General features: G+C 42.2%; 1 protein-coding gene across 1 annotated transcript in view; it reads right to left on the reverse strand.

The window, feature by feature from the left end:
* The window catches only part of LOC136851000 (uncharacterized), a 137,150-nt gene that overhangs the window by 100,051 nt on the left and 10,711 nt on the right, over positions 1-26,388 (reverse strand). The window contains exon 2 of the mRNA XM_067124974.1: positions 21,569-21,648. Coding sequence (XP_066981075.1) covers positions 21,569-21,648 — 80 coding nt within the window. The remainder of the gene's footprint in view (positions 1-21,568; positions 21,649-26,388) is intronic.

Genomic DNA, 26,388 nt, shown 5'->3' on the forward strand with positions numbered 1-26,388 from the left:
GCCCTAGTAGCCCCTATTGGCCGAAGAGCAATTGGTTCCCTCTTCTTCAGGAACTGGGATTATGGAGTCTTCGGTTCCCAAGCCCATACTGACCCAGACAGTACAAACCAAGACTGTGTCAGCTTCCTCAAGAATTCAGAATGCCCTAGTTTTATGGACTTTATAAAATTCGCAGCCCAAAAAGGAGCGAACATTGACCCTGTCAACACTCTGTTTTTAGAATCAGATAAAAGAGATTCTACTCTTAGACAGTATGACTCAGCAGTCAAAAAATTAGCCTCCTTCCTGAAAGCATCTGAAGCCAAAATCATGACGACTAATTTAGGAGTTTCTTTCTTTAGATCACTGTTTGAAAAAGGCCTTGCTCCGGCCACTATTACCACAGTCAAGTCAGCCCTGAAGAAAGTATTTCTATACGGCTTTAAAATCGACCTTACAGATTCCTATTTTTCATCTATCCCCAGAGCATGCGCTCGTCTGAGACCCGTATCACGTCCACATTCTGTTACGTGGTTTCTCAATGACGTCCTTAAGTTAGCATCAGAGATGGACAACTTTCATTGCTCTTATCAGGATCTGTTAAGGAAGACTTTATTTCTGATTAGCTTGGCTTCAGGTGCTAGAATCTCAGAGCTATCGGCTCTCACTAGAGGTGATAATTTTGTGAACTTCCTCCCGTCCGGAGAGGTCCTCCTTTCCCCTGACCCTAGATTTTTAGCCAAGAACGAAGACCCACAAGACAGATGGTCTCCTTGGAAGGTGGTGCCCTTCTTCAAGACCAGTCTTTATGTCCAGTTTATACACTTAAATCTTACCTTTTAAGAACTCCACAGAGTAAGTCGGGTCCTCTTTTTATCAGGGAGAAAGGTGGTACACTTTCACTGAATGCTATAAGACAACAAATTCTGTATTTTATTAAACAGGCCAACCCAGATTCAGTTCCTAAGGTTCATGATATTCGAGCAGTTGCTACTTCCATTAATTACTTTCATAATATGGACTTCTCAGAACTATCTAAATTTACGGGTTGGAAATCACCTCTAGTGTTTAAACGCCACTATTTAAAATCGCTCGAAGCCCTGAAATTTTCTACCATAGCTGTGGGAAGTGTCATCTCCCCACCTAACTAATCATATCCTTATCCTATCCTTTCCCCCCCGCCCGCCTGCCTCATTTACTTCTCTGCTTATCCTCCTGGTTGATCATGCCTCACTGCCTGGCTCCTCATATTGATGTATCTTGTCTCTGTTGAGTGGAAACTGTAATCTGACATGTTATGATTGTTTTTTCTTGTGGGGTACTGGGTGGTTTTTATTTTGCTCCATGTACCCCAGATATATGTATATGTTCTGTATATGTTATTTTTCATTGATTTTGTCTCTTACGTGTTTAGCCTAAGTTTACGTGTGTAGCTTTAAGATTGTATATGCATTTATCTTATGCACATTTCATGTTTCAATATGCTTTAGTAATGTTAAGATTTTTGGGGCCTCTTCCCCCGTCGTGCCGGGACTTCCCCACTTTTCATAGTATTAAGTTTTGATGTGCCTTAGGTTTAGTATTCTTGCTACATGTAAGAGATTCCCTGATTAAAATTATTTTCGTAATTTATGTTTTTTTCTTCAGATTACCCTCTTTTCCTCGTAGTTGCAGCCTTGGCATGATTCTCTATCACTATTTCACCGGCTGACACGGGACTGAACTCAGAAAAGGGATTTTGACAAAGGAAAAATCTATTTCTGAGGAAGGTCCCGTGTCACCCGGTGACCCTCCCTGACTCACCTAGTACTCCCCCCCCACTACTTGCACATGCCAAGTCTGGGGTTAGTGCTAGCATGGAATGAGGTAGGTGGCACTGGTGTCGCCGTCCTGGCGGGTGTTGAGTGTAGGGGCTGTAACGGCTCACCACTCTGTTCCGGGGTTTTGATAAGGAGAGATCTTTCGAGTATGTTTCCGTGGTAGTGGTAATTCACTCACCCTTCCTTATACCGACGTCTTCCTAGAAGACGCTCGACTGGGGTAGTAACCCCAGCTTTCCTGAAAGCTCTTTTTCTCTGGTATATCTAGCATTATTATACCTAGATATTCGTGCTGTAATGGAATTTCATGGGGTGACACGGGACCTTCCTCAGAAATAGATTTTTCCTTTGTCAAAATCCCTTATTTACTTTTATGTTAATTACTTTAATGTTATGTATGTATACAGTTCAGTATACTATCTATGTATTGTCCACTCATTATTCTGGAAATACTGTTAGTGAATTTTCATGGACTCTAAAGTGTTCATATAAGTATTTCCAGAATCCCTCTCTCTTTGATACTCCATATTTCACCTGATGACCACTGCGCTATACATGATGAGTGCTGATAGTTTTCTACATGTTGTTGGCCATTTGGGTACTCTGCCTACTGTGGATTCCTAGGCAACATGTCACACTTTGCCAACTGACTCCGTAAAAGTGCAGATGCTATCTACTGCTGATTTTGTCTGATACCTTTGCTTTATGTTGGCTCCAAGCGACTTCTCTTCTTTAATCATTCTGACTAAATGTATTGCTCTGCCCAATTATAATAGCTTACCATCCTTATTGTATGTGATTAATGTATATCTGTACAAGGGCATATGATATATATTTACATAAATATATGTATATCTTTATATTTCATTTTTCTAATTAATACCCAGTTTTGAACCTATGTCAATGGCCCATCTAGAGCCGAGGAAAATCTCTAACTCATCACTCAAAATCTTGATAAGTGGCGCAGTGAGTAGGATGTTTTTAGATTAACGATTTCTTTCTTTTTCATGTACAGTGTCATATGAGCAATACCACTGTAATGGAGTGGTGAGACGGCTGCTTTGTGTAAGACTTGTGTATGACCTTGATTCATATTAAGGTAAGGTGAATTTTACATTTTCACTCATATTAGCTTAGTGGAGTTTCTTTTAATCAAGAGAGAGGTGGTTTTGTTGTGTTCTGTATTGATTTAATGGTGAATATCATAAGCCTTCTGCAAGAGCAGTTTTCTTAATTTGGTTCGGTAGTTAAAGTGTGGAACGTGTGTGTTCGGGCAGGAATAAATAACAACCTCGCTTTCCGATAATACTTATTTTACCATGGTCATAGGATCCAGTTGCTTGTTAGGAATATGTAGGATGTTAATACTCTGGTTTTTGTCTGATGATGGACACACCTAGTATGATTTCCTTAATTGTTATAATTTCATAGTACTTTTACAGTATACAAATTATGAATGACAGGTGATGGTCTTAGTACCCAGGCTAGTAATAGTTACTTATAAGTTTGGCTTTGGTGAAATTGCTTGCCATTAAGCTGAATGCTTTTTGTGCAGCGATAATTTCTAATATTCTCCTAGCTTGTGAACAAGTAAAACCTCATTTTTTTGTGAAATATAAATTACTGTTATTAGCTATGGATGTTTCTGCGTTATTGGATAAGGCTATTCCGCTAGATTCAGACACTGAAGAGGCTCAGGTATTTGTTAAGGAACAGCTGAAAATTATGCATGATAGGGAAGATAGGTAAGCTGAAGACACGAAAAGGAAAGAAGAGATGGCAAAGGAGAAGGACATGGATGAGGAGAAGGATAGGAAGTTTAAGCTAGAAATTGCTCAGAAGGAGATAAAGGAGAGAGAGAAAGAGATGGATTAAAGAGAAGGAGAGAGAATGCATGAAATAGAACTAGCTAAATTTAAGGCAAGTGCCATTGATAGTAGTTCCATTGAAGAAGGTAAGCTCGTTAAATCTCTACCCAAAATTCCCCCTTTTACCACAGATGAGATAGATAGATACATACGAAGATTTGAAAGAATTACTGTGTTTTATAACTGGGACAAAGATCATTACCCCCATGTTGTTAGATACTCTTTTACATGGTAGAGTACTGAAAGCATATTGCAATCTTGCACCTGAAATTGCTGACAGTTATGAGGATTTAAAACATGAACTGTTGAAGAATTTTCAGATTAATCCTAATGCTTATAAGAAGAAATTTAGGAAAAGTGCACTGGAAAGTGGAGAAAGTTATGTTCAGCTTGTTTGTTGTATGCATCAGTACTTTGAAAGAAGGTTAGAGTTATCTAATGTCTCAGAGACTTTTGAAGGGGTTTGTGATTTTATGGCACTGGACCAGGTACTTGCTAATTATTCTATGGAATTAAGGGAATCCCTTTTAGAGAAACAGTTTTCAAGTGCTCATGAAATTGCTGTTTCTACTGATCGTTATATGATAGCTCATGGTCCTGTAAAATGTAAGAAGGTAAAATCTAAGACTACTGTCAATAAGGTAAAGAATTCAGATCTCAAGAACGTACACATAGTCATTTGTGTGGTCAGTCAGGTCACATTAAACCCAACCACTCTGATAATCCAAGAAACTTTTCGAGAGATAACGGTAAGCCTCAGTCAGGAGTTCCCAATACTAGTGTTGCTTTATCCAGGGAAGAGAAACTTTCGAACTGCATCACTGACACGAATGGTAGCCTTTGGTTTTCTGGCCGAAGTGATTTTTGATACTGGCTATAATACCACTGTAACCAGGGAAGATTTGATTCCAAAACACTATAAGTTGGGAAAACTACTAAAGTTTATCATTTTCTTGGTATTCCTATGTATCTACCTCACGTTAAGTGTACAGTGTGCTGATTTGTTAATTGGTTTAATTCCTAGCTTGAAAAAAAATGTAATCGATGGATTAAATATGATAAATGGAGGCTATGAAAGAAACTCTCATGTTAATAACTATGTCCCATAAGTTACAGTTGGCTAAACCAGTTTACCCTTGGTAAATAGTGTGCCAAACAGTGTTCCTTATGTCACTATAGACCCTGAAGAATTTGCTAAAGCTCAATGTTCATGTCAGTCCTTAGAAAATGTCAGGTGGTGTGTGGAGTCAAAGGAAGAAATATCTTGCTGGAACAGAGATCTAAGATATATGGAAAATAATGGTTTGATATACCAAAAATGTGTAGAGTAAAAATTCTGAAGATGTGGGACACAGACAAGTGCTAGTTCCTTCTAAGTTTTGGAATGCTATAAAGAAGCTTGGTCACGAATCCTTAATGTCTGGCCATTTTTCATCTAGAAAAACAATACATAAAATATTACATAAGTTCTTTTGGCCAAGCGCAAGGGCGGATATTTCTATGTTTTGTCGGTTATGTCATTCTTGTCAGAAATCTGGTCCATGGCATGTGGTGGCATGTGTTAACAGAAGGGGGCACCATCTTTCAGGAGTTAACAAGCTACCTCTGGAGATGGACAAGTGGTAAGAGACCTATGGACTGCTGCTAAAAGTCTGGTACATCCTGAACAAGAAAAACATGGCAGACTAGTTAAGCAGAGCAGATTAAGCAGCATTCTGCAGGTCATCAGACAATCACCTCTTCACACATAATACCTGATGAGCTGACAGGTTCCTACTGACTGCTAAAGACACGGATATGCCCGTCAACGCAAGCTCTGGTCTGGGATGCGTACTCAACTTTCATGCTGAGTGAAGCAATGCCTGTCTATCTATTCAAGGACCAGAAGACACGGTGTTCGCAGACACTCCTTCTTGGCCCTGAGTACTAAATGAAGAGTCAGTCATAAACACAAATCTGAGGTGCAGAGTCCCCATAATATAGAATTTTAGCATCCAAATAGGACACAGTGGTATCTTGCACAGATCACTGCCGAAAAGTCCTGTATGGAGGAGAATGAGAAGGATTCGAACTGATGAGACTAGTAGTCCCGAGTCTCATTACGAAAATCAGGACAACTTCAATCAAGACAGCATCCTCCCGAGTGTCAAACATCACGAGAGCCCAGATAACCCACCTGTTCCTACGTCGATGTCAGGGGTAACAAAAACATAGGCTCTAGAGTCAGCTCCGTCTGATGACTCTTGTACTGACTTGTACAAACTAGGTGTTGAAATCCTAAGGACAAGAGTCATGCCCCTCCCAAGAAGAATAAGACTGTTCACAACCTCTTAGGAGTGTAAAAATTCTCCCTTGAAGAGGTGAGATCTACTCCACAGTCCCAAACCCTGGCCTATGGTTGACCTATGCCTTCAACAACCAGGACCTAAAGAAGCTTCTTACAGCTAAGACTGGCAAGAAAGTACCACTACTGTTGAATAGGAGCTCTGACCCAGGGACACCTCATCTCCAAAAATATCCATTGGAGACAGCCTTATCTTGGTACAAAGATGCTTGGGAAATGAAAGTATTCTGTAAACTCCTACATAGCCTAGTCTAGAGAGAAAAACCTCTCATCAGAGACAGTAGATACCCTCTAGTCATGAAGTGCCAGGGGTCTCGCTACCCAGTGATACCTCTCTATGGGTGGCTGAAATTGACAGTTGTGCCAAAGAGGAAAATCTCTTGGCACCTTGGACAACAGAGCTGGCTTGTCCAGATATCACTCATCATGGACATGTGAAAACCACCTGAGTATGCCCGACAACAGGGAAACCAACATCTTGTTGATTACCTTCTAAAAGGCAGAATGGCAAAAAACCTCAAGGTTATCCTACAAGTACTGAAAAACATCCTCCATGCTACTACAATCCAGTTATGGAGGGAAAACACTCCAAGAGCTTCTTGCTGTGCCGAAAAGGCAAATAGCTTTAAACTTAGAATATGGGAACCTTGAACTACTCCCTTGCCATACAGGTGTTTAGGGGCCACTCCATCCCTGTTACCTGTCTCTGAAGGTTGAGCTGGTGTCCCAGCACATTTGGAAAGCCCAAAATATACCTGGCCATCAGCTCCATAGTAAGGCTCAACAATATGAGCAATATCCAGATGTGCACCTCACCCATCATTGAATGTATCCAAAAATGAAGGCATTTCTGAGGGAGGCACTACCATTGCAAGGTTCCTGTCATTCAGCCAGTCTTACTCTTCGAAAGAACCAAACTTCTTGAAACCCTAAGCCAGAGGGGGGGAGATACCCCAAGGGCCAGCTTTCCCACGACGACAGATGAATTAGAACGAGTGCCAATGCTCAGATGAACTAGAATGAGTGCCAATGCTAAGAGGATTGTTCCTGAAAAGACAAGAACTTGCATACAACCTCCCTGAATTTGCCAATGCAAGGCTCCTAATGAAAGATCCACTGCTGCCCAATCTTGTAGGTTCTTGCAACTATCTCAAGAGAGCAGTTGTCCTATGGCAACTACCGTAACAAGCTCATCCAGACTACCCCATTACCTGAACACAGCAAATAAAACATCCCTTACAAAATGAGTTCAAGCTGTAACCAGCATAAACACCAAGTAAGACTTGGGGAAGGGCTGCAAGCCCTGAATGAATGACTTCCCTTCTCTCACCAAGTACAGTGGAGGTACCTCTGAGACAACCTATGGATGTGTTTATTTGAAACATTCCCATCCTTGAAATCCTCCCAAAGAAGAAGTAGCTCTCTCTTGACTTTACTGTGCCAGTCCTCAGCATTGCACACACCACCTATTGAAACCTTAGTCCTACTATATGCTGGGAACCTAAAAAAGGATATAGAGCAGAAACAAGAGTAAAGGGTGTTGAGGACTCAGAAGAACTCTAGATACTCTTCCTGTAGGGCATCCACTCCTTAGATCACCAACAAACGTCGCTGTCATGCTGTAAAGTGACTCGACAGGCACCCTCTTTCCAACAGCAGCTGGAGAGGAAGAATGCTGCCTTTGCATTCTTCCGGGAGCCTCAGGGCACTGCCTAGCATGAGCAGATGCTATTATTCAATTGCACTTCCTTTGCCACATACTCTGCCATGTTCAATAAACGGACAAGTAGAGCTGGTCAAATCATCAGTATCAGCACCGACTCAGTGCCAAAATACCTAGGGATTTGAAACAACAATGTATCCTGCCTCCCAAAACACAAGTTGGTCCCCAGGTTGATAGTGCCGCTCAAGCCCTTTCCTAATCCTGGGACCCAGGCCCTTCCTAGAGAAAGAGTGAGGAGAAAGAAAAGAGCACCTGCATGCTCAATTCCCTTGCTCACACTGGGTCTTGCTGACAAAGTGCATGGCACCCTAGCCATTCTAGCTAGCCAGGCCAGTACCAGTACACCTGGGTCCTGGGAGACCCCTTAAAACATTGCACCTGTGTTCAAAGTGCCAGGTAATGCTAGTGTGAGTCCCTTTAGTCTTCCACAGAAAAGGCCATATGCAATCAGCCTAGACAGCCTTCTTACAGAAAAACCCAAGATAAACTGCATCTGTCTTCATCCACTTGGAAGTTTTGGAAGAGAAAGGAGAATAAGTGTGGGAAAAAGCACACCAATACCTGTTGCCACCAAGAAACCCAGTCTGAAGATAGTGGATGAGTTGTGCAAAGCCCTGAAGAATCACTATAAAAGAAGCGTAGGATTCCCTTGTCGCTATGGTCATCCAACTGTGGAAGTACAAAGAGAACCACTAACACTTTGCACCCCAAAAACATTCAAGACCAGGCACAAGAGAAATAAACAAGCTGAATGACTGGGCCATGTTACCCCACTCTGTATGACCCGACCCTTACAAGTTGGGGTGAGAGCAGTTGCAGTGTTCCCCTGTAACCTAGGCCATATGACCCAAGACAAAGAGAGAAAAAACCCACTGCCACAAATAAACCCCACCCACAGTCTGGGCACACACGAAGCAAATAGGTTGCACTACCGGCTTTTGGCTACCCTGATGAACTGGGGTGAGAAGTGTTGCAGTGCTCCCCTGTCACCCTGGCCTTATGGCCCTATATAAACAGAGAGTGCACTACTATGCTACCCGTAACCTAATCAGAGATCAAGTAACAGAAGCAAATGAGCAGTGAGAACAGGTCACCCAACTTCTTCCCTATGCAATCCTGAAGAGTCAGAGTAAGGGGAGTTGTAGTGCTCCCGTTGCCATGAATGGACAGCCCTAATAGACAGAAAGAACACTATTAACTGGCTGCCCACACAAACCCAAACCATATATTGTACAGGCAGTCCCCGGCCAAGCACCACTAACTGAAAAGTGCAGCTAACCGAAAAGCACCGCTAACCAAAAATCGACAATAATACAGTCGACCCCGGCTATTCATGGACTCACAATTCACGGATTTTTCTGTGGAACATATCTATAAATTATTTGCAGAAAACTCGCCTATTCATGGATTTTTTCGTAGAGCAATACAGACAGTCTCCAGGTTACGATGGGCTCAGCTATGAAATTCCGAGTTTACGACGCTCTTCAAATACAGTCATCAAAACATTATTTCCTGGCTTACAATGCATGTTCCAGGTTTACAACACTGAAAACACCAATCCAATGGAAGAAATATGGCTCCAAAATGGCAGAATGGTCAAATTTTGGAGGCGTTTGGTTGAAAAACTCAATAAAAATGCAGGATACATTGCTTTCAAGACACCCAAAGGAGTAAAAGTATGGTTTTCTTAAGATTTTCGATGGTATTTCAGACGACACCAGTCTGACATCGATCGGAAGAAATATGCATCCAAAACGGCAGAATGGTCAATATTTGGAGGGTTTTAAATGAAAAACTCAATAAAAATGCAGGATACATTGTTTACAAGACATCCAAAGGATTAAAAGTAAGGTTTTCTTACAATTTTCAACAGTACTTCGGATGACACCAGTCCGATGCCCATTGGAAGAAATATGCATCCAAACCGGCGGAATGGTCAATATTTGAAGGGTTTTTTAATGAAAAACTCAATAAAAATGCAGGATTCGTTGTTTTCAAGACACCCAAAAGATTAAAAGTAAGGTTTTCTTACAATTCTCGATTTTTATTCTATTTTCGTGACTAAATACATTTTTAATGATAAAAAAATGATTTAATATTTTCAAATACTAATATTGTGGTAACCATTGCAAAATATCAATAAAATTTTAAATTAAAATCCCATGAAATCACAAAACTGCTTACCAATGTAATCACTTCATTCAATCTCCCTCTCCCCTAATAATTCATGAATAATTTCACTTTTGAGATTTAAGGCCAACTGCCCATATTCTCTCTCTCTCTCTCTCCCCCCGAATAATTACACTCTTGAGATTTAAGTAAGCCATCTCTCTCTCTCTCTCTCTCTCTCTCTCTCTCTCTCTCTCTCTGTACTACATATATCCTTCAAAGAAATATGGATTACTGTATATAAACATAAAAATATACTGAAATGCCATCATCGGTTGTGTTACAATTTTTTTTATTGCTTTGACGACACGATAACGGCTCGAGGAATTAGAAGTAGCTAATAACAGAGCTCATAGCAAACGCCCCCTCTCCATGACAATAAACTATTGGCCAGAAGGACTGACGGTAGCCAATAACAACTTGTAACAACAGCCCCCTCCTCCACCTCTCGCTCTCCTTGACGACATGCTATTAGCAGGAAGGGTGAGATTTTAACCAACCACAAACCTTGTACCTCAAGGGCTTTGCATACATTAAAAGGAGGGTGAGTAGTATTTTTTCCTCTCTCTTTTTCTGTGGTAAGAGAGAGAGAGAGAATGATGGCACAAGAATTTTTTGACAAATTTGTGGGAGATGGTGAGGATTAACCATTTTTTTTTATGATAAATAAATGACTAATCTAAAAATAAGTACTAATTTTCAAATAATAAGATTAAATAATAATAATAATAATAATAATATACTGTAATTATAACATTTACACATTTGAAAGTACATTATTTCAATTTTTAAACAAAGAAATATCACACCCTGTCTGCCCAAAGCTTTGAAGCTATGGGGGACGGTGGAACTGTCAAATGTGTCAAATTACTTGACATTCTGACCAAGGGTAGAAGATCAATTTCTCCCTTCCTTCCTTCCTTCTCTCTCTCTCTCTCTCTCTCTCTCTCTTTCTCGTGCCAAAGGGTGGAATGAGAAATGGATAGATAAATAAATAGATACTTAGTTCAGCCTCTCTCTCTCTCTCTCTCTCTCTCTCTCTCTCTCTCTCTCTCTCTCTCTCTCTCTCTCTCTCAGGAAAAGATACTGGTAATTTGAGTTTCTTTACATATGCACACTGTTTGTGTGCGTGTGTGTGTTCAGTGTTTTAAAAATGCGTAAATGTAGTGTAAGGATATAACTAGAAATTCTACATAAAGGGACAAAGAGAGAGAAACCTTTCAGTGACAGACATTGATAGATAGACAGAGATTTTAAGAAATGAACAGAGAGAGAGAGATAGAGAGAATAGAGAAACGAACAGAGGAAAAGGAATAAGTTTGGAGTTTTGACTGTAATTTCATGACAAAGCTAGACCTGACTGCTTATTCACCTTGTATCGAGGCCAACAAAAGGTGTTGTGTTTTAAAAGCCTGGGTTCAGTGATGTTTTGGAACATAAAGCAAAACACGAGTAAAAATTGTGAGTGTGTCGTGGCTACGAAGCCATATGACTGCTCTTAATTGAGTTCGTAATCACAAGGAATTCATAACAAAAACGCATGGTTACCTTTGTAGGATAAACAGCCACCAGAAATTATAGGTTCTGGTGACGTCAAAGCGACCCCTGTTTTGAAGGCGGTGTTTTTTCCAGAAGTCCACCAAAATGGGCTGTCTTTAGATTAGCCTAACCAACTAAGCATCTGCAGGGCCGGACCAAAACCAAGATTCCGCCTACAGGGGAGGGGGGGGGACAAAAACTTCCAAAATTCCTTATCAAGTCCAGTTGGGTAGCAGAGAAAGCAGAGAAGAAGAGGGAGGAGGAAAGGACAGCAGAGAGGGTAGCAGAGAAGCAAAGGGTGGGGTTGTAAGCCTCACTAACTGTGGGTGACAGAAGAGGACAGACTCACAATTGACACTCACTGTAACTTCGCACTGCAGTTCATTTGTATACTACTGTAACTTTCTTATTGTGTTAATGAAGCAAAGAAAACTACATTGTGTCTTCGTCAAACCTCCTGAAATACAAACACGCTACTATTGTACATAACAAAGCCAGAACGATAAGCATCTTTAAAGAAAGTAAATCTTCTTAACTTGACAACGAATAGCAGAAAGAAATAAAGAAATAAAGAGAAAGGCATCACATAAAGGTATAAGCATATCTTTGGAAGACAAAGAAAGAAAACTTTTTTGTTGTTGTCAGTCGCAGTTAAGAGAAATGGATTAACATTCCTCGAGAAATTAAAGTGTAAAATCCCCGCTAAGCGGGTCTTCTATGATGGCGACCCATTTTCTATGCTGCTCCTAGGATAACGGGTCACGCAGGATCAGCCATACACAATCATTTAAACTGATCTATGTAATTATGTACCTGTTACTAACCTGTATAGCATATGTTTCTTTTGGTCATGTATCAGAATGTCGTCCTCTTCACTATTGTCCATTTTTGCAACTCAGAGTGTATTTATTCATTGTATTTATTGTCAAACGTTATTGACCTCAGGTCACCCTGGTTCTCATTGTATTCCTCAGCACGATGTCAGTCCGCCGCTATATAAACCGCCTGTGTCCTCAATAAATCAGCAGTAACTTTTTCCTGCTCATTTCTTTAGCACCTCTTAAAAGTGGTGACCCCGCAGTGGTTTCGGAGCCATTAGCGGACTCACACGGCGACGTAGCCTTGGCTCCAGGAACTACCCACGGTCCTAGCGGACTTATGACGGCACTGTAACCAGCGTTCGGGTGTGCTGACTCTCGTCGGCAAATCACCAGTGTCATTAACAGACTCACACGACGCGCTCCCAAGTGCGTATTGACATGAGCATCCCACTCCAATTAAGAGGGCTAGAGCAAGCATGGACGCAGACATTCTCTCCCACGTTCAGTTAACGCGAACCTCGCGGACTCAGACGTTTACCTCCAGCTCATATCACCCGCGCCCTCCCCCGCATCAAGATTAACACGCTCCTCCACTCTGCTACTCGCGCCCTGCACGCCGCCCTCGCCATAAAGCTGCCGCCCTTCACACAGGGAAACCCATCATCATGGCTGTACAGGGTCGAGGGTCAATTCAGGCTGGCAGAACTCACGGACGAGGTGCTGCAAGCTGACGCAGTAATCAGCGCCCTGCCGGAGGAGGTCTACAGGAGACTTGTCCCGTGGGTGTCCGCTGCACGCCCCCTCACCTACCGCCACCTGAAAACATCCCTCATCGAGACTTGCTCCCTGCCGGTCGCTGAGAGGGCCGCCCGTGCTCTCGACCTCGTCATCAACCCGCGGCAGGACCAGAGCATCATGGAGTCGTGGGGCACAATCCAGGGCCTCCTCACCCTACCCGGCACCAATAGCAACGGCAGGCAGTCCGAGATCAGCCTCTCAAGGGAGATCCTCCTCCACCAGCTCCTCCCGGAGGTCCGGACTCAGATCCTCAAGCCCTACACCACGCCGCTCAAGGATTTGATTAGAATGGTGCAGCAGCTGACCGACTCCGCAAGGGCAGCAAAGCGGGCATCAGCGCCAGCACACCCCATCAGTTCCATTCAGCAGGAGGAGGGCGCAGAGGAGATAAGCGCCGTCACCAGAAGGTGGCCACCGTATCATCAAAAGAGGAACCCACCAGGCCCTTGCTACTACCACCAGCGGTAATGGGCAAGGACGCCTGGAACTGCCAACCCCCGTGCTCATTCGCCCATCCAAAAAACGGGGGAGGCGGCAGCCAACAGAACAGGATGCCATGGTGGCAGAGGAACCCAGGAGCCCAAAACCACTAGGCTTCTACGTCCGCGACACCATCTCCGGCAGGATGATGTTGGTCAACACTGGGCCCATAAGATCAATATTTCCACTGTCCAGGGAGGACCGCAAGCGACCACCGGACCAGGCTGCCTTCCTGACGGCTGTCAACAGGTCCCCCATCCTCTCCTACAGCACCAGGCTCCTGTCGATCTCCATCCTTGGCCGGAGGTATACGTGGAACTTCGCCGTCGCGGACGTAAGGACCCCGCTCCTGGGTGCGGATTTCTCACCCACTTCAGGCTGGCAGTCGACGTCGGTCGTAAGCGTCTCCTTCCCGCGCGGCGCCTTCAGGAGGCCAAGGACACCTTCGCCGAGATGGAGTTCATGGGTATATACAAGAAGGCCTCCAGCCCGTGGGCCTCTCCCCACAACATGGTGCAGAAACCAGATGGCTCCTGAAGACCCTGCGGCGACTACAGGCGGCTCAACCTCGAAACTGAACTTGACCATTAACCCCTGCCAAACATGCAGGACCTCACAGCCTCCTTCCACAGGGCCAAAATATTTTCCAAGTTGGATCTTTTAAAATCTTACTTTCAGGTACCAGTTGCTCCAGAAGATGTCCCCAAAACCGCCATCATCATGCCCTTCGGGTCCTACGTCTTTGCCTTCTCCACTTTCGGCCTGAGGAACGCGGGGGCGACTTTCCAGAGGCTGGTGGACCTGAAGTTCAGCGTCTGCTATGTGGATGATATCCTTATATTTTCCAGGTCCCACAAAGAGCACCAGAAGACATCCGGGTGGTCCTGCAGCGCCTGCAGGAGAATGGCCTCGTCGTCAGATTTGACAGGTGACCGACAACGACCTGCCACTGCTGAGCTGGTTGTTCCCGCCAGGACAGGAACATTTGCATTGCTTTCCTGAACCTGCTGATACAAGAGTCCAAGGAGAAGACTCTTGATGCTGCCATATCTATCAGCATGCCCAGGTACTTTATTCTCTTCTTGGTATGAGATCAGACTTCTCAAGAGTTACCACAACCCCCCGGTTGCAGGGTAACTTGAGAAGGAAACCCCTGTCTTGGAGCAACTGCAGATGAGACTTTGCCATGACTAGCCAAACATCAAGATACCTCAACAGACGTATCCCTTGTGAATGGGCCCAAGCTAACACAAGAGCTTGAACACCTAGGGAGTGGTTGAGAGCCTGAAACAAAGTGCCCTGAACTGAAATACAGGCAGTACTGGCGGCATCTGTTAACAGCGTTTGGTGTTACGGGCGCCAGCTAGCGATGTCGTTAACCGGATTTTTGGAGCCGATCTCCAGTTCATGGTGCCGTTAAGTGGGGATTTTGGCACCCATCTCTGGTTAATGGTGCCATTAACCCTTAAACGCCGAGCCTCTATTTACAAAAACGTCTCCCGTATGCCGCGGTGTTCGGGAGTTAGCGCCAAGCAGAAAAAGTTTTTTCAAAAATCACAGCACGCTTAGTTTTTAAGATTAAGAGTTCATTTTTGGCTCCTTTTTTTGTCATTGCCTGAAGTTTAGTATACAACCATCAGAAATGAAAAAAAATATCATTATCATATATAAATATTGAAATATATGACAGCGAAAAAAAAATTTTTTATATAATTTTATACAAATCGTGCTGTGAGCAAAACGGTTAAAGCTAACGGGTTATTTTTTTTTCTTTGTATTGTACACTAAATTGCGATGATTTTGGTATATAACAAATTGTAAAACGATCAAAGCAACACAGAGAAAATATTATCACAAAATGATGCATAATTCGTAACGCGCGGACGTAAAAAAATGTTTTTGTCAAAAATTCACCATAAATCGAAATATTGTCCTAGAGACTTCCCGTTTGTTGAAAAAATGAAGCTAACTGATTGAATGTTACTAGACTGTAAGTGTTTTAGCTTACAATTGCAGTTTTCGACCATTTCGGTCGAGTTAAAGTTGACCGAAAGTAGAATTTTTTCTATTTATCGTGATTTATATGAAAATATTTCAAAACTGATAAAAGCTACAACCATGAGTTATTTTCTGTTGTATTGTACATGAAATTGCGCACATTTTCATATATAAAACTTTATGTAACGACTAATATAAAACGGTGCAAACATTACGACAACGTGATGAAAGAATTTCTGAGATGTTCGGCCGAGTTACACAAGCGCAGAGCGTAAGGAAAATGTTTTTTTCAAAAATTCACCATAAATCGAATATTGTGCTAGAGACTTCCCGTTTGTTGCAAAATGAAGGTAAATGATTGATTACTAGAATGTAAGAGGTTTAGCTTACAATTGCATTTTTCGACCATTTCGGTCGAGTTAAAGTTGACCGAAGGTTGAAATTTTGGCAGTTATCGTGATTTATGTGAAAATATTTCAAAACTGATAAAAGCTACAACCATGAGATATTTTCTGTTGTATTCTACATGAAATTGCGCACATTTTCATATATAAAACTTTATGTAACGACTAATATAAAACGGTGCAAACATTACGACAACGTGACGAAAGAATTTCTGGCGCGGACATAAGGAAAAAGTTTTTTTCAAAAATTCACCATAAATCAAAATATTGTGCTAGAGACTTCCAATTTGTTGCAAAATGAAGGTAAATGATTGCATATTACTAAAATGAAAGAGTTTTAGCTTACAATTGCGTTTTTTGACCATTTCGGTCGAGTCAAAGTTGACCGAAGGTTGAAATTTTGGCAGTTATCGTGGTTTATATGAAAATATTTCCAAACTGATAAAAGCTACAACCATGGGTTGTATGTTGCTGCATTTTACATGAAATTGCACACATTTTCATATATAAAACTTTATGTAACGGCTAATATAAAACAGTGCAAAACTTACAACAAAATGACGAAAGAACTTCTGAAATTTTCGGCCGAGTTACCGCGCGGGCGTAAGGAAAGTTTTTTTCAAAAATTCACCATAAATCGAAATATTGTGCTACAGACTTCCAATTTGTTGCAAAATGAAGGTAAATGATTGAATATTACTAGAATGTAAGGGTTTTAGCTTACAATTGCGTTTTTCGACCATTTCGGTCGAGTCAAAGTTGACCGAAGGTTGAAATTTTTTGTAGTCGATGTACGGTACGTCCACTTGGCACCCAACAGACAATTTTAGTCGACGTAAGATACGTCCAGTCGGCGTTTAAGGGTTAAGCAGGGTTTTTAGTGCTATTATTGCCGATATTCAGTTACTGGCACTCGGCCAGGGATGGAACCCCTACCATTAACCAAGGTCTGCCTGTACTGTCTCCCCAAGGATAAAGCAAAGTTACTTGCATGAGGACTGATGAATGGGTATTTGGAAATATGCATTGCTCATGTCCACCATAAGCATGAAGTCGCTCTCCCTGATGGAAGCAAGGACTGAAAAAGCCATTTCCATCTCGAAACAGAGTCTGGCGAACGAATCAGTTCAAGGGGGAGAGATCGATGACTGGCCTCCACCCTCGAGTTTCTTTCTCCACGAGAAAGATTCAGCTGTAAAAGCCTGGAGACTGATCTGTCACAACTTCTACAGCGTGTTTTCTCAGCATCACTGAAATCTCCTCCCGGAGTGTGAGATCCTTCGGCGAGCCGTGTATGTAGGCCTGGGGTTGGACTAGAGTGTCAGTGAGGGGTGACTGAGACTCCAAGGGAAGTAGATAGCTCTCCCAAAGGACATCCATTACCCAGGTCTTAGCTCCATGTCGCTGCCATGTTGCCCAATGGTTCAACAAGCAACATCCCCCCCCCCCCCTGGCCCCAACAGCAGCTTGTGGAGGGGAATGTTGACCCTAGCATTTACCTCTCTTCTTCTTTCCCTTGCCTCCCTTCCCTTTACTGGACTGGAGAGGGGGTGGAAAGGGCATGGCTGCGCATCCTTCTTCACAGAGGCAGAAGAAGGCTGGGTGGTTCCTCAAGCACCTTTCGAAGCCTGGGGCTTCTAGCACCTGAGGAACTGCTGGCCGGACCGAAGGCTGGGCCATAGTAATGAGCAAAGACCCGGAGGCCTTTGTCACGGGTGAACAAGTCGGTTGTTGTCCTTGACATGAAGTTTGTCCACCGCAGTCTACCTCCTCTTGACAGAGAAGAGAGGTAGAATCTAGTAACAGTCCATTTTCAGGAGCCAAAGCCAAGTCTGGGCCAACATGCTTGGTGATCCGAGTGAGGACAGCTTCCCTCCTCTTCAACACCAAGTTGGCCCACAGGTTTGCCGTCTGGTGGGCAAGGTAGGAGATAGCCCTACCACAAGATTGGCACAGCCTCCCGAAAGTTGAGTCCTCTGTGGGGTTGATGGAACCCAAGGAAGCTGCATCCTTGGACAATGTGAGAGACCACAGGTCCAGCCAGGAGACTGCCTGGACGGCTGCCATTGCAATGGCTTCCAGGCTCAATGCTTCCTGTTGTGTGAAGACTACATCTTCCGCCCCAAGGTGCTGCAAGAGACCCAGAGCTAAGCGAACCAAGTCCAGGTCAAACCATTTTGTCGGCAGTGGATCTGTCGAGGGCGCGTAGTACTTCTTCTGGCGAGGCAGAGGTGGAGGAAGTAGCATGGCTGAGCGATTAGACTGAAGCGAACTCTCCTCCCCAGAGACATGAGTTAACCTGATCTAAAACTCCCTTGACAAGCAAGGACCAAGGCAAGCCTACAGAAGCTCTGGGTTCCTTCTTAGGACCCAGCAGACTTCAAGGTGAGAAGGACAGTCGATGGACATAACCATGGTCCCTTCCCTGAAATAGTTGTGCTGGCGAATCAATGCGCCAATCTCCAAAAAGGTCCTCTGTATCTCGGGAGAATGTGTCTCTTAGGGCAGAGGACCCTCGAATCCTTCCAATCCCAGTCCTCCTCGATACTCTCCTTGCAGGTGGGAGAACCTCACCAGAACCCTGGCTCCCTGCTCAACCACTTGGGCATACGAACAGGTAGATCCAAGAACCTTGCCCCCTTAATAAGTCATTGCTGTAGGACTGTGACAGGATGCGGCATCCCTATCACGGACCCTTCTGTCCAACTCACGATTCCTGGAATACCCCAGGGAAGTCGAGGGGACAGGAGAGAGGGAGCGAGTACCCTTACCCGTCCTGTTGCAACTGACGGTCCCAACATGAGATGCAGGCCGAGAGCGATTGCCAACCCGTGGTGGTCATGGCTTCATGGATCTAGGAGGATCCCTCCTCTTATGAGAACATGGAGGGGGGCTGTCCCGACGAGACTGCAGAAGCTCATGCGAACGTATGCAAAGGCTCTTGGCAGCAAGCAAGCCCATTCGCGTGAATGCAAGCGGGGGGCAGCCCGGGGAGAGCAGTCGCACACTCTCGGGCATGAGCTTGCATTGTCCTCACAATGTACTCCAACCATCTCCAAGGCCGAAGCCTCCTGTCAAGAAGACGACTGTAAGGGGGACCTCCTTGAAGTGACTCCCAGTGAGCAGACCCTTGAGTCAGCAACACCATTGCGGGACCCTGGCCGTGTACTCGGGCAAGTAGGAGCAGGGGGAGGGGAAGCACCTGCATGCTTGGACCCCGTCCTCTCTTGCGTGCCTGAACTAGAACGCAAAGCTGACTCCTCGTTACTGGTCAAGGAAACTCAAGGTTTCACAGACACCTGAGCACCCTTACTCGAAGCTTCTGCAGTACATGAAGGTTCCGCGCAAGACCCCTCTGCTTGAATGTCCGAGGAGACTAGAGTAGAGGCAGGCACAGCACTCAGCTTGGGAACAGAGCTCCAAGCAGAAGTGCTGGTCCGCGCACCTGTGGCCCCCCCAAGTCCAAAGACCGAGGGGAGCCAGTGAGAGATCCCTGTGTCTGCCTTGGGGAGAGAGACACCCCTTCAGAAGACCCATTGTGGGCCATCTTCCGGGTGGGGAAAGCTACCTCCTCCTTCCTCCACTTGTGCACTTTGGAAGAGGAAGGGGAGGAAGCAGCAGCAGACGAAGACAACGATACCTTCCTACTCCTCTTCTTGGACTTCAGCTGCTTCTTCTTCGCCTTCTTTAAGAGGGCGTGGATGATCTGCTGCCTGAGGTTGGAGAAAGACTCCAGAACAGACTCCTGGGAAGCAGGGGCAGGCACCATGGAGGACATAACAGGAGCGTGAGTCTTGTACTACTGCTGGGGTTGTCAACACGGGGTTTGTGGACACACTTAAGGGTATCAAGTAGTTCGTCATCATAGTGACACTTGATGTGGTCACTGTGATTGCAGTATGAGTCACTGGAGGAAGTGCAAGGGCATGAGCATCTCACAGGTGACTGAAGATGCCCTGCATCGAGAGAACTCCTTGGAGGCCAAGTGACTGCCAGGTCTCCTGGAGTTCCTCCTCCTCTACACCTGGAAGGGAGGTCGTCCTGGCTTCCAGTCCCAACAACAATCTCCGCCCGACGAAGCGACCAAAGACAACGAAGGGGAACTCTCCCTAAGGAGTGGTAGCAAAGCAGGGAGTTTCGCTGGCGGGAGGAAAGTATCTGAAGGATTAGCCACCTAGGAGTCTTCAGGGGCGTGTTACCTCAGATGACGACTTGGGGCTTCTTCTGATACTGTACTTCCTCCTCAACAAATACCTGGACCATTGCTCTGGAGTCCAGTCATGGCACTCCTCACACACAGAATTAGGGTTGCACTTATACCCCCTGCACGGTGTGCAAAGAGTAAGAGGGTCTACATCAATAGCCGAGCGGTAATGGATACAAGCCTTCTCCATGGTACCAGGCCACTTCTACCCATATTTCACCAAAGCAACCATACAGTACAAACACATAAACAGATGGAAAATACACAAGAATGAAACAATCCCACCGGGAAAGGAAGTGATGGTCACAGTCGTAAACAAGGCAAAACAATGGCAAGCAGGGCAGAGGGTGGCGTAGCACAACCTCACCATAGCACGGCTGAAGGTAAGGTGACACTCTACTGACCAGGCCGGCCTCCAGCTGTGCTAAAGGTAATTCCTACATAAAGACTGAAAGGACTGTATTAGGAACAAATAAGGTTTATGTCCTGTTCTAAAATCTCAATACGCTTTTCCTGAACCGAAAGGGGAGTGCAAGGCGGAGCTAAAGAGGAAGCCTCAGTACTAACTAAAGCATCAGCAAAGGAAAAGCCTAGACTGAGTATAGATAACTACAAAAGAAGGACCTGGAGAAGGGGAAGAAATGACAGGTTGATAACCTGACCTAACTAATTGCTTCACAATCTAGCTGCTTCCCTTCTCTTCCTATACTAATGAACTTAAGCAGAAAGTCCTTCAAAAATCCATACTTCATCACATATATTCTCAAGATCACACTTAAAACCATTGCAGCCAGCATAAACTGTGTGTATCTCCTAAAAATCCACATTCTGCTAACAAAGTAATCATTCCTAAAGAACCTGACATTCTTAGCCTTGATTCCAGTGGAGGCATCCTAGGAAAAATAAATGCACACTACCATGGTAGCAGAAAAAGCCATAAAATACCAACATTCGTCTACACCCAATGGCAGTGAGGAGAATTCTGACAAGAGCTTAAATATTTGAAACACACCTGGTGGAGAACAAGTGAACTAGACAGTCATCCAGACAGCCATTCAATTTTTTTTTTTTTTTTTAATGCTGACTCGCCTACTGGTCCGAGATGTAAGCTAACTTTAACAGTAGGTAAGACTCATCCTAAATAATAATACTGCAGCTGGTAAATACAGAAGTCCATTAAGTTGAGGTGTCACTTATAAAGTAAGATTTAATTATGAATGGGGTTAGGGTGCTTCATAAAGTACTGCAGTTGCTCAAGCATGCAAAGCATCAGTCAGTGCATTAAAGGGTACTCTGAATCTACAGTATTAGCAGTTGTTTAGGGTATGTGACATGATTTTCGTTTGAGTGTGGTCTCCTGGAGGCATATAAGGGTCCACATAAATCTTCACTGCTGTCACTGACTCTCATAATATACTTACCCCACCACGAAAAACAGCTGGTGATGTGATGGCATTGGCATGAATCAATTGAATCAGATCCTTGTACATACATCGAATATCTGAAAACAAGGAGAAAATATTTTAACAAATCATCTGGGTAAAAAAATAACAACATAGGTAATTGTGTCCCATTAATCTGATTTATAGTTTAAGCGCAGCACAAGACTGTTTCAAGTAATCAAACTCTCAATTATTAAAAACTAAATAAATTTTTGTACATGTTTGGGCATGCACAGAGGTACTATATGAAGACTTCTACAGTTCTTGTTAATTAGATGTGTGAAAGAGCATAGTGGTTCTTGAAATATTACAAATTTTGAAAAACAATTTATATTTTTCATAAGTATGCAAGCCAGAGCCTTTTGTAATGGAGTACCTTTCAGAACTATAGGTGTGGAAGGGATAGACATCTGATAAATGAAGTAGGTATACTTTGGGAGCCTTTTTTGTATGTGATCAGGGGTAAGAGATTGTCCGGATGTGAAGATGGTGAAATACTTTAAAAGTGGAAGATTAGGGCATTTGGCAAGAATGTCTGAATTGCAAAGCACAAGCAGGTGTATGCAGCAATTGTGGCCAGCCTGATCATTTTGACTGGATGTGTGATAGCCTAGGGGTGCATGTTCAACATGTGAAGTAGTAAGTCATGCATCAGGAGTGTGTTAGAAATCAAGTGTGAACCCAGGTGTGAATGGGGCAAAGAATGGACAGTAGAATCAGGGGAATAAGAATGAAGAGGGTTCATCAGGGTGAACCTTCAGTCTTGGTTGTGTAAAGTGCAAATGTAAAGAATGTGAGAAAAGGATTTGCATGAATGTGTATAAATATGATGAAGAACGTGAACAAGTGCTTAAGCATTAAGATGGTGAGCCAAAGTGGTATAAATGTAATATACTGTATAAGCATGAGTAAGATAGGATGCCTGGAGCAAAGGAATCGTATAACCAGATAAGGTATGTAAGAGGTACAGGTGAGTTGCAGAATAGAGAAGTGTGTGGTATAGGAGAGGTGAGTATGAATGAAGGAGAGTATGAATGAGCATAGTGAAAATGAAAAGTATGATGTGTTGTTAGGCTACCAACCTTTAAGGAAAAAAATTGTTAATTTTCAAAGAGATATGATATTTTCATAATAAAATTAAGTTTCATATACAGCATACAATAAACGTCCTGTATTCATGGGGATGCATACCACAAACCCCTGCGAATAGTTGAAATCCGCAAATAGTTAATGCCCCCTCTACAAATGCTTATAACTGCCTATCTTGAAAGTTCAAATAGCAAATGTTTACCTTAAACCAGCACCCACATTATTAATCTTTGAAACGATATTATTAATAGCATTTCAAAATCATCTTAAACGTTTTTACCCTTAAAAACATATATGTGTACATACTTCTAACCCTTCCATCCAATAACAGAGAGAGAGAGAGAGAGAGAGAGAGAGAGAGAGAGAGAGAGAGAGAGAGAGAGAGAGAGAGAATCTTTCTATCAACCACTCCCCATTTCTATCTATCTATCTATCTATCTTAGGAGAGAGAGAGAGAGAGAGAGAGAGAGAGAGTTATTCTCATGTTAGATATCAAAAAATGGAAAGGCATGATTTCTGAAGGAAAAAAAAAAGAAAGAGAGAGAGAGACAGAGAGATTTTTCAGTATCCTTGACCATCGCTCTGAAGAATCCGAGAAAAAGACTGTGAATGATATGTTTAAAATTTTTAATAATTTACTACACAAATGCAAAAAGTTGTAATTTTAGCATGGAAAATATGACAAAAATTAATAACAAAGTAACGTCACATTTATCTATAAAACTACAGTATACAAAACAAATAAACATATGATACATATGCATACAAAATCTATCTCAGTGAGAGAGAGAGAGAGAGTAATAAGTATACCTTAGTTTTACCAGACCACTGAGCTGATTAACAGCTCTCCTAGGGCTGGCCCTGAAGGATTAGACTTATTTTACGTGGCTGAGAGAGAGAGAGAGAGAGAGAGAGAGAGAGAGAGAGAGAGAGAGAGAGAGAGAGAGAGAGAGAGAGAGAGAGAGAGAGAGATATGAAATACAAAGAACAAGATTTACATTAGATGAGAGAGAGACATTTTTCAGTATCCTCTATAGGGTGTTTGACCACCAAATGACAACATTCATTTTACCACCGACTGGCAACATCTTCTACCCTTGCAGTAAGTTTGTCAAGATATTTGACACATTTGACAGGTTGCATCCCCTGCCCCTCGCTCCAATGCTTTCAAAAAGATGAGGGAAAGAATTTATACTGAACTAAATTCTTACTAATTCACCATATTTTCTTTAATGTTGCTGTGTTTATTACATTAATATTAATATTTGAAAATTAGCAAATCATTTATTTATCACACAAAACAAATAAACGTACATATTACGTATGCATAAAAATTCTCTCATCTTGGTAAGAGAGAGAGAGAGAGAGAGAGAGAGAGAGAGAGAGAGAGAGAGAGAGAGAGAGAGAGAGAGAGAGAGAGAGAGTTATTATTATTATTATTAAAGTAGTTTACCAGACCACTGAGCTGACTTTCAGCTCTCACAGGGCTGGCCCGAAGGATTATATTAAAATACTAGGTCCAGGCCTGAGGCCAAGCACTAGGACCCAATAGATCATTCGGTATAATGATGAATGAATTAAAATGAAATTAAAAACTGCATATAGGCACATCCTCTCATACTGAAACACATACTGTACTTACAATAAATACATTTACTCAGACTTCCTTACATACATACTAAAAAGATATATTAAAATTCAGAATATAAATTAAGCAACATTTTAAAATTTTGCCTTTTTTTTAAATTCACCAAATGTTAAAAAGGTTTTTGTTATTTTATTATTTACTTATTTTTATATTTTATTAACCCTTAAACACCGAGCCTTTATTTACAAAAGTGTCTGCCATATGCCGACGGGGTTTGAGAGTTAGTGCCGAAGTCGAAAGAAAATTTTTTTCAAAAAATCACAGCATGCTAGTTTTTAAGATTAAGAATTAATTTTTGGCTCCTTTTTTTCTCACTGCCTGAAGTTTAGTATGCAATCATCAGAAATGAAAAAAAAATATCATTATCATATATAAATATTGGAGTATATGACAGCATGAAAAAAAAATTTCATATATAACTGTATACAAATCGTGCTGTGAGCAAAACGGTTAAAGCTAATGAGTTATTTTTTGTTGTTGTGTTGTACATTAAATTGCGATGATTTTGGTATATAACAAATTTTAAAATGATTAAAGCAACAGTGAGAAAATATTATCACAAAATGATGCATGAATTCGTAACGCACAGATATAAAAAAAAGTTTTTTTTCAAAAATTCACCATAAATCGAAATATTGTGCTAGAGACTTCCAGTTTCTTGCAAAATGAAGGTAAATGACTGAATATTACTGGAATGTAAGAGTTTTAGCTTACAATTGCATTTTTCGACCATTTTGGTCGAGTCAAAGTTGACCGAAGGTTGAAATTTTGGCACTTACCATGATTTATATGAAAATATTTGAAAACTGATAAAAGCTACAACCAAGCGTTATTTTTTTATTCTACATGAAATTGCACACATTTTTATATATAAAGCTTTACGTAACGGCTAATATAAAATGGTGCAAAAATTACGACAAAGTGACGAGAGAATTACTGAGATTTTCAGCAGTTAGCACACGCGGACGTAAGGAAAAAGTTTTTTCAACAATTCACCATAAATCGAAATATTAAGCTAGAGACTTCTCGTTTGTTGGAAAATGGAGGTAAATAATTGAATATTACTAGAATGTAAGAGTTTTAGCTTACAATTGCATTTTTTTACCATTTCGGTCGAGACAAAGTTGACTGAAGGTTGAAATTTCGGCACTTATCATGATTTATATGAAAATATTTCAAAACTGATAAAAGCTAAACCATGAGTTATTTTTTTTTTTGTATTCTACATGAAATTGTGCACATTTTCATATATAAAACTTTATGTAACAGCTAATGTAAAACGGTGCAAAAATTACGACAAAGTGACTAAAGAATTTCTAAAATTTTCAGCAGTTAGCACGCGCGGATGTAAGGAAAAAGTTTTTTAAAAAATTCACCATAAATCGAAATATTGTGCTAGAGTCTTCTCGTTTGTTGCAAAATGAAGGTAAATGATTGAATATTACTAGAATGTAAGAGTTTTAGCTTACAATTCCATTTTTTGACAATTTCGGTCGAGTCAAAGTTGACCGAAGGCTGAAATTTTGGCACTTACCGTGATTTATATAAAAATATTTCAAAACTGATAAAAGCTACAACCATAAATTATTTTCTTGTTGTCTCTACATGAAATTGCACACATTTTCATATATAAAACTTTATGTAACGGCTAATACAAAACTGTGCAAAAATTACGACAAAGTGACTAAAGAATTTCTGAGATTGAATAGCCTGACGCCGTCTCTTCCAAACACGTGTGTGTTCGTGCCCATCGGAGTGGCGAGACGTTTGGCGTCTTCACAAACAGAAACATACACAGTTTGATACAGAAGATTCGTTGGAACATTATGAGTACATGATTAGAATGCTTGCAAGGCAATGCAAGTAGTGGTGATTGTACATACATCAAGACAACAATGATTAGGAGAAACAGACGGAAATATTGTATGGTTGAAATCGCATTCCTTTAGAGAAAGAAAACGAGACGCTCTTGTTGTCTTGTCCACTCCGATGGACGATGAACACACGAACACACACGTGTTTGGAAGAGACGGCGTCAGGCTCTTACAAGATTTTCAGCAGT

The sequence above is a fragment of the Macrobrachium rosenbergii genome, chromosome 23 (assembly GCF_040412425.1).
Source record: "Macrobrachium rosenbergii isolate ZJJX-2024 chromosome 23, ASM4041242v1, whole genome shotgun sequence".
NCBI lineage: Eukaryota > Metazoa > Arthropoda > Malacostraca > Decapoda > Palaemonidae > Macrobrachium > Macrobrachium rosenbergii.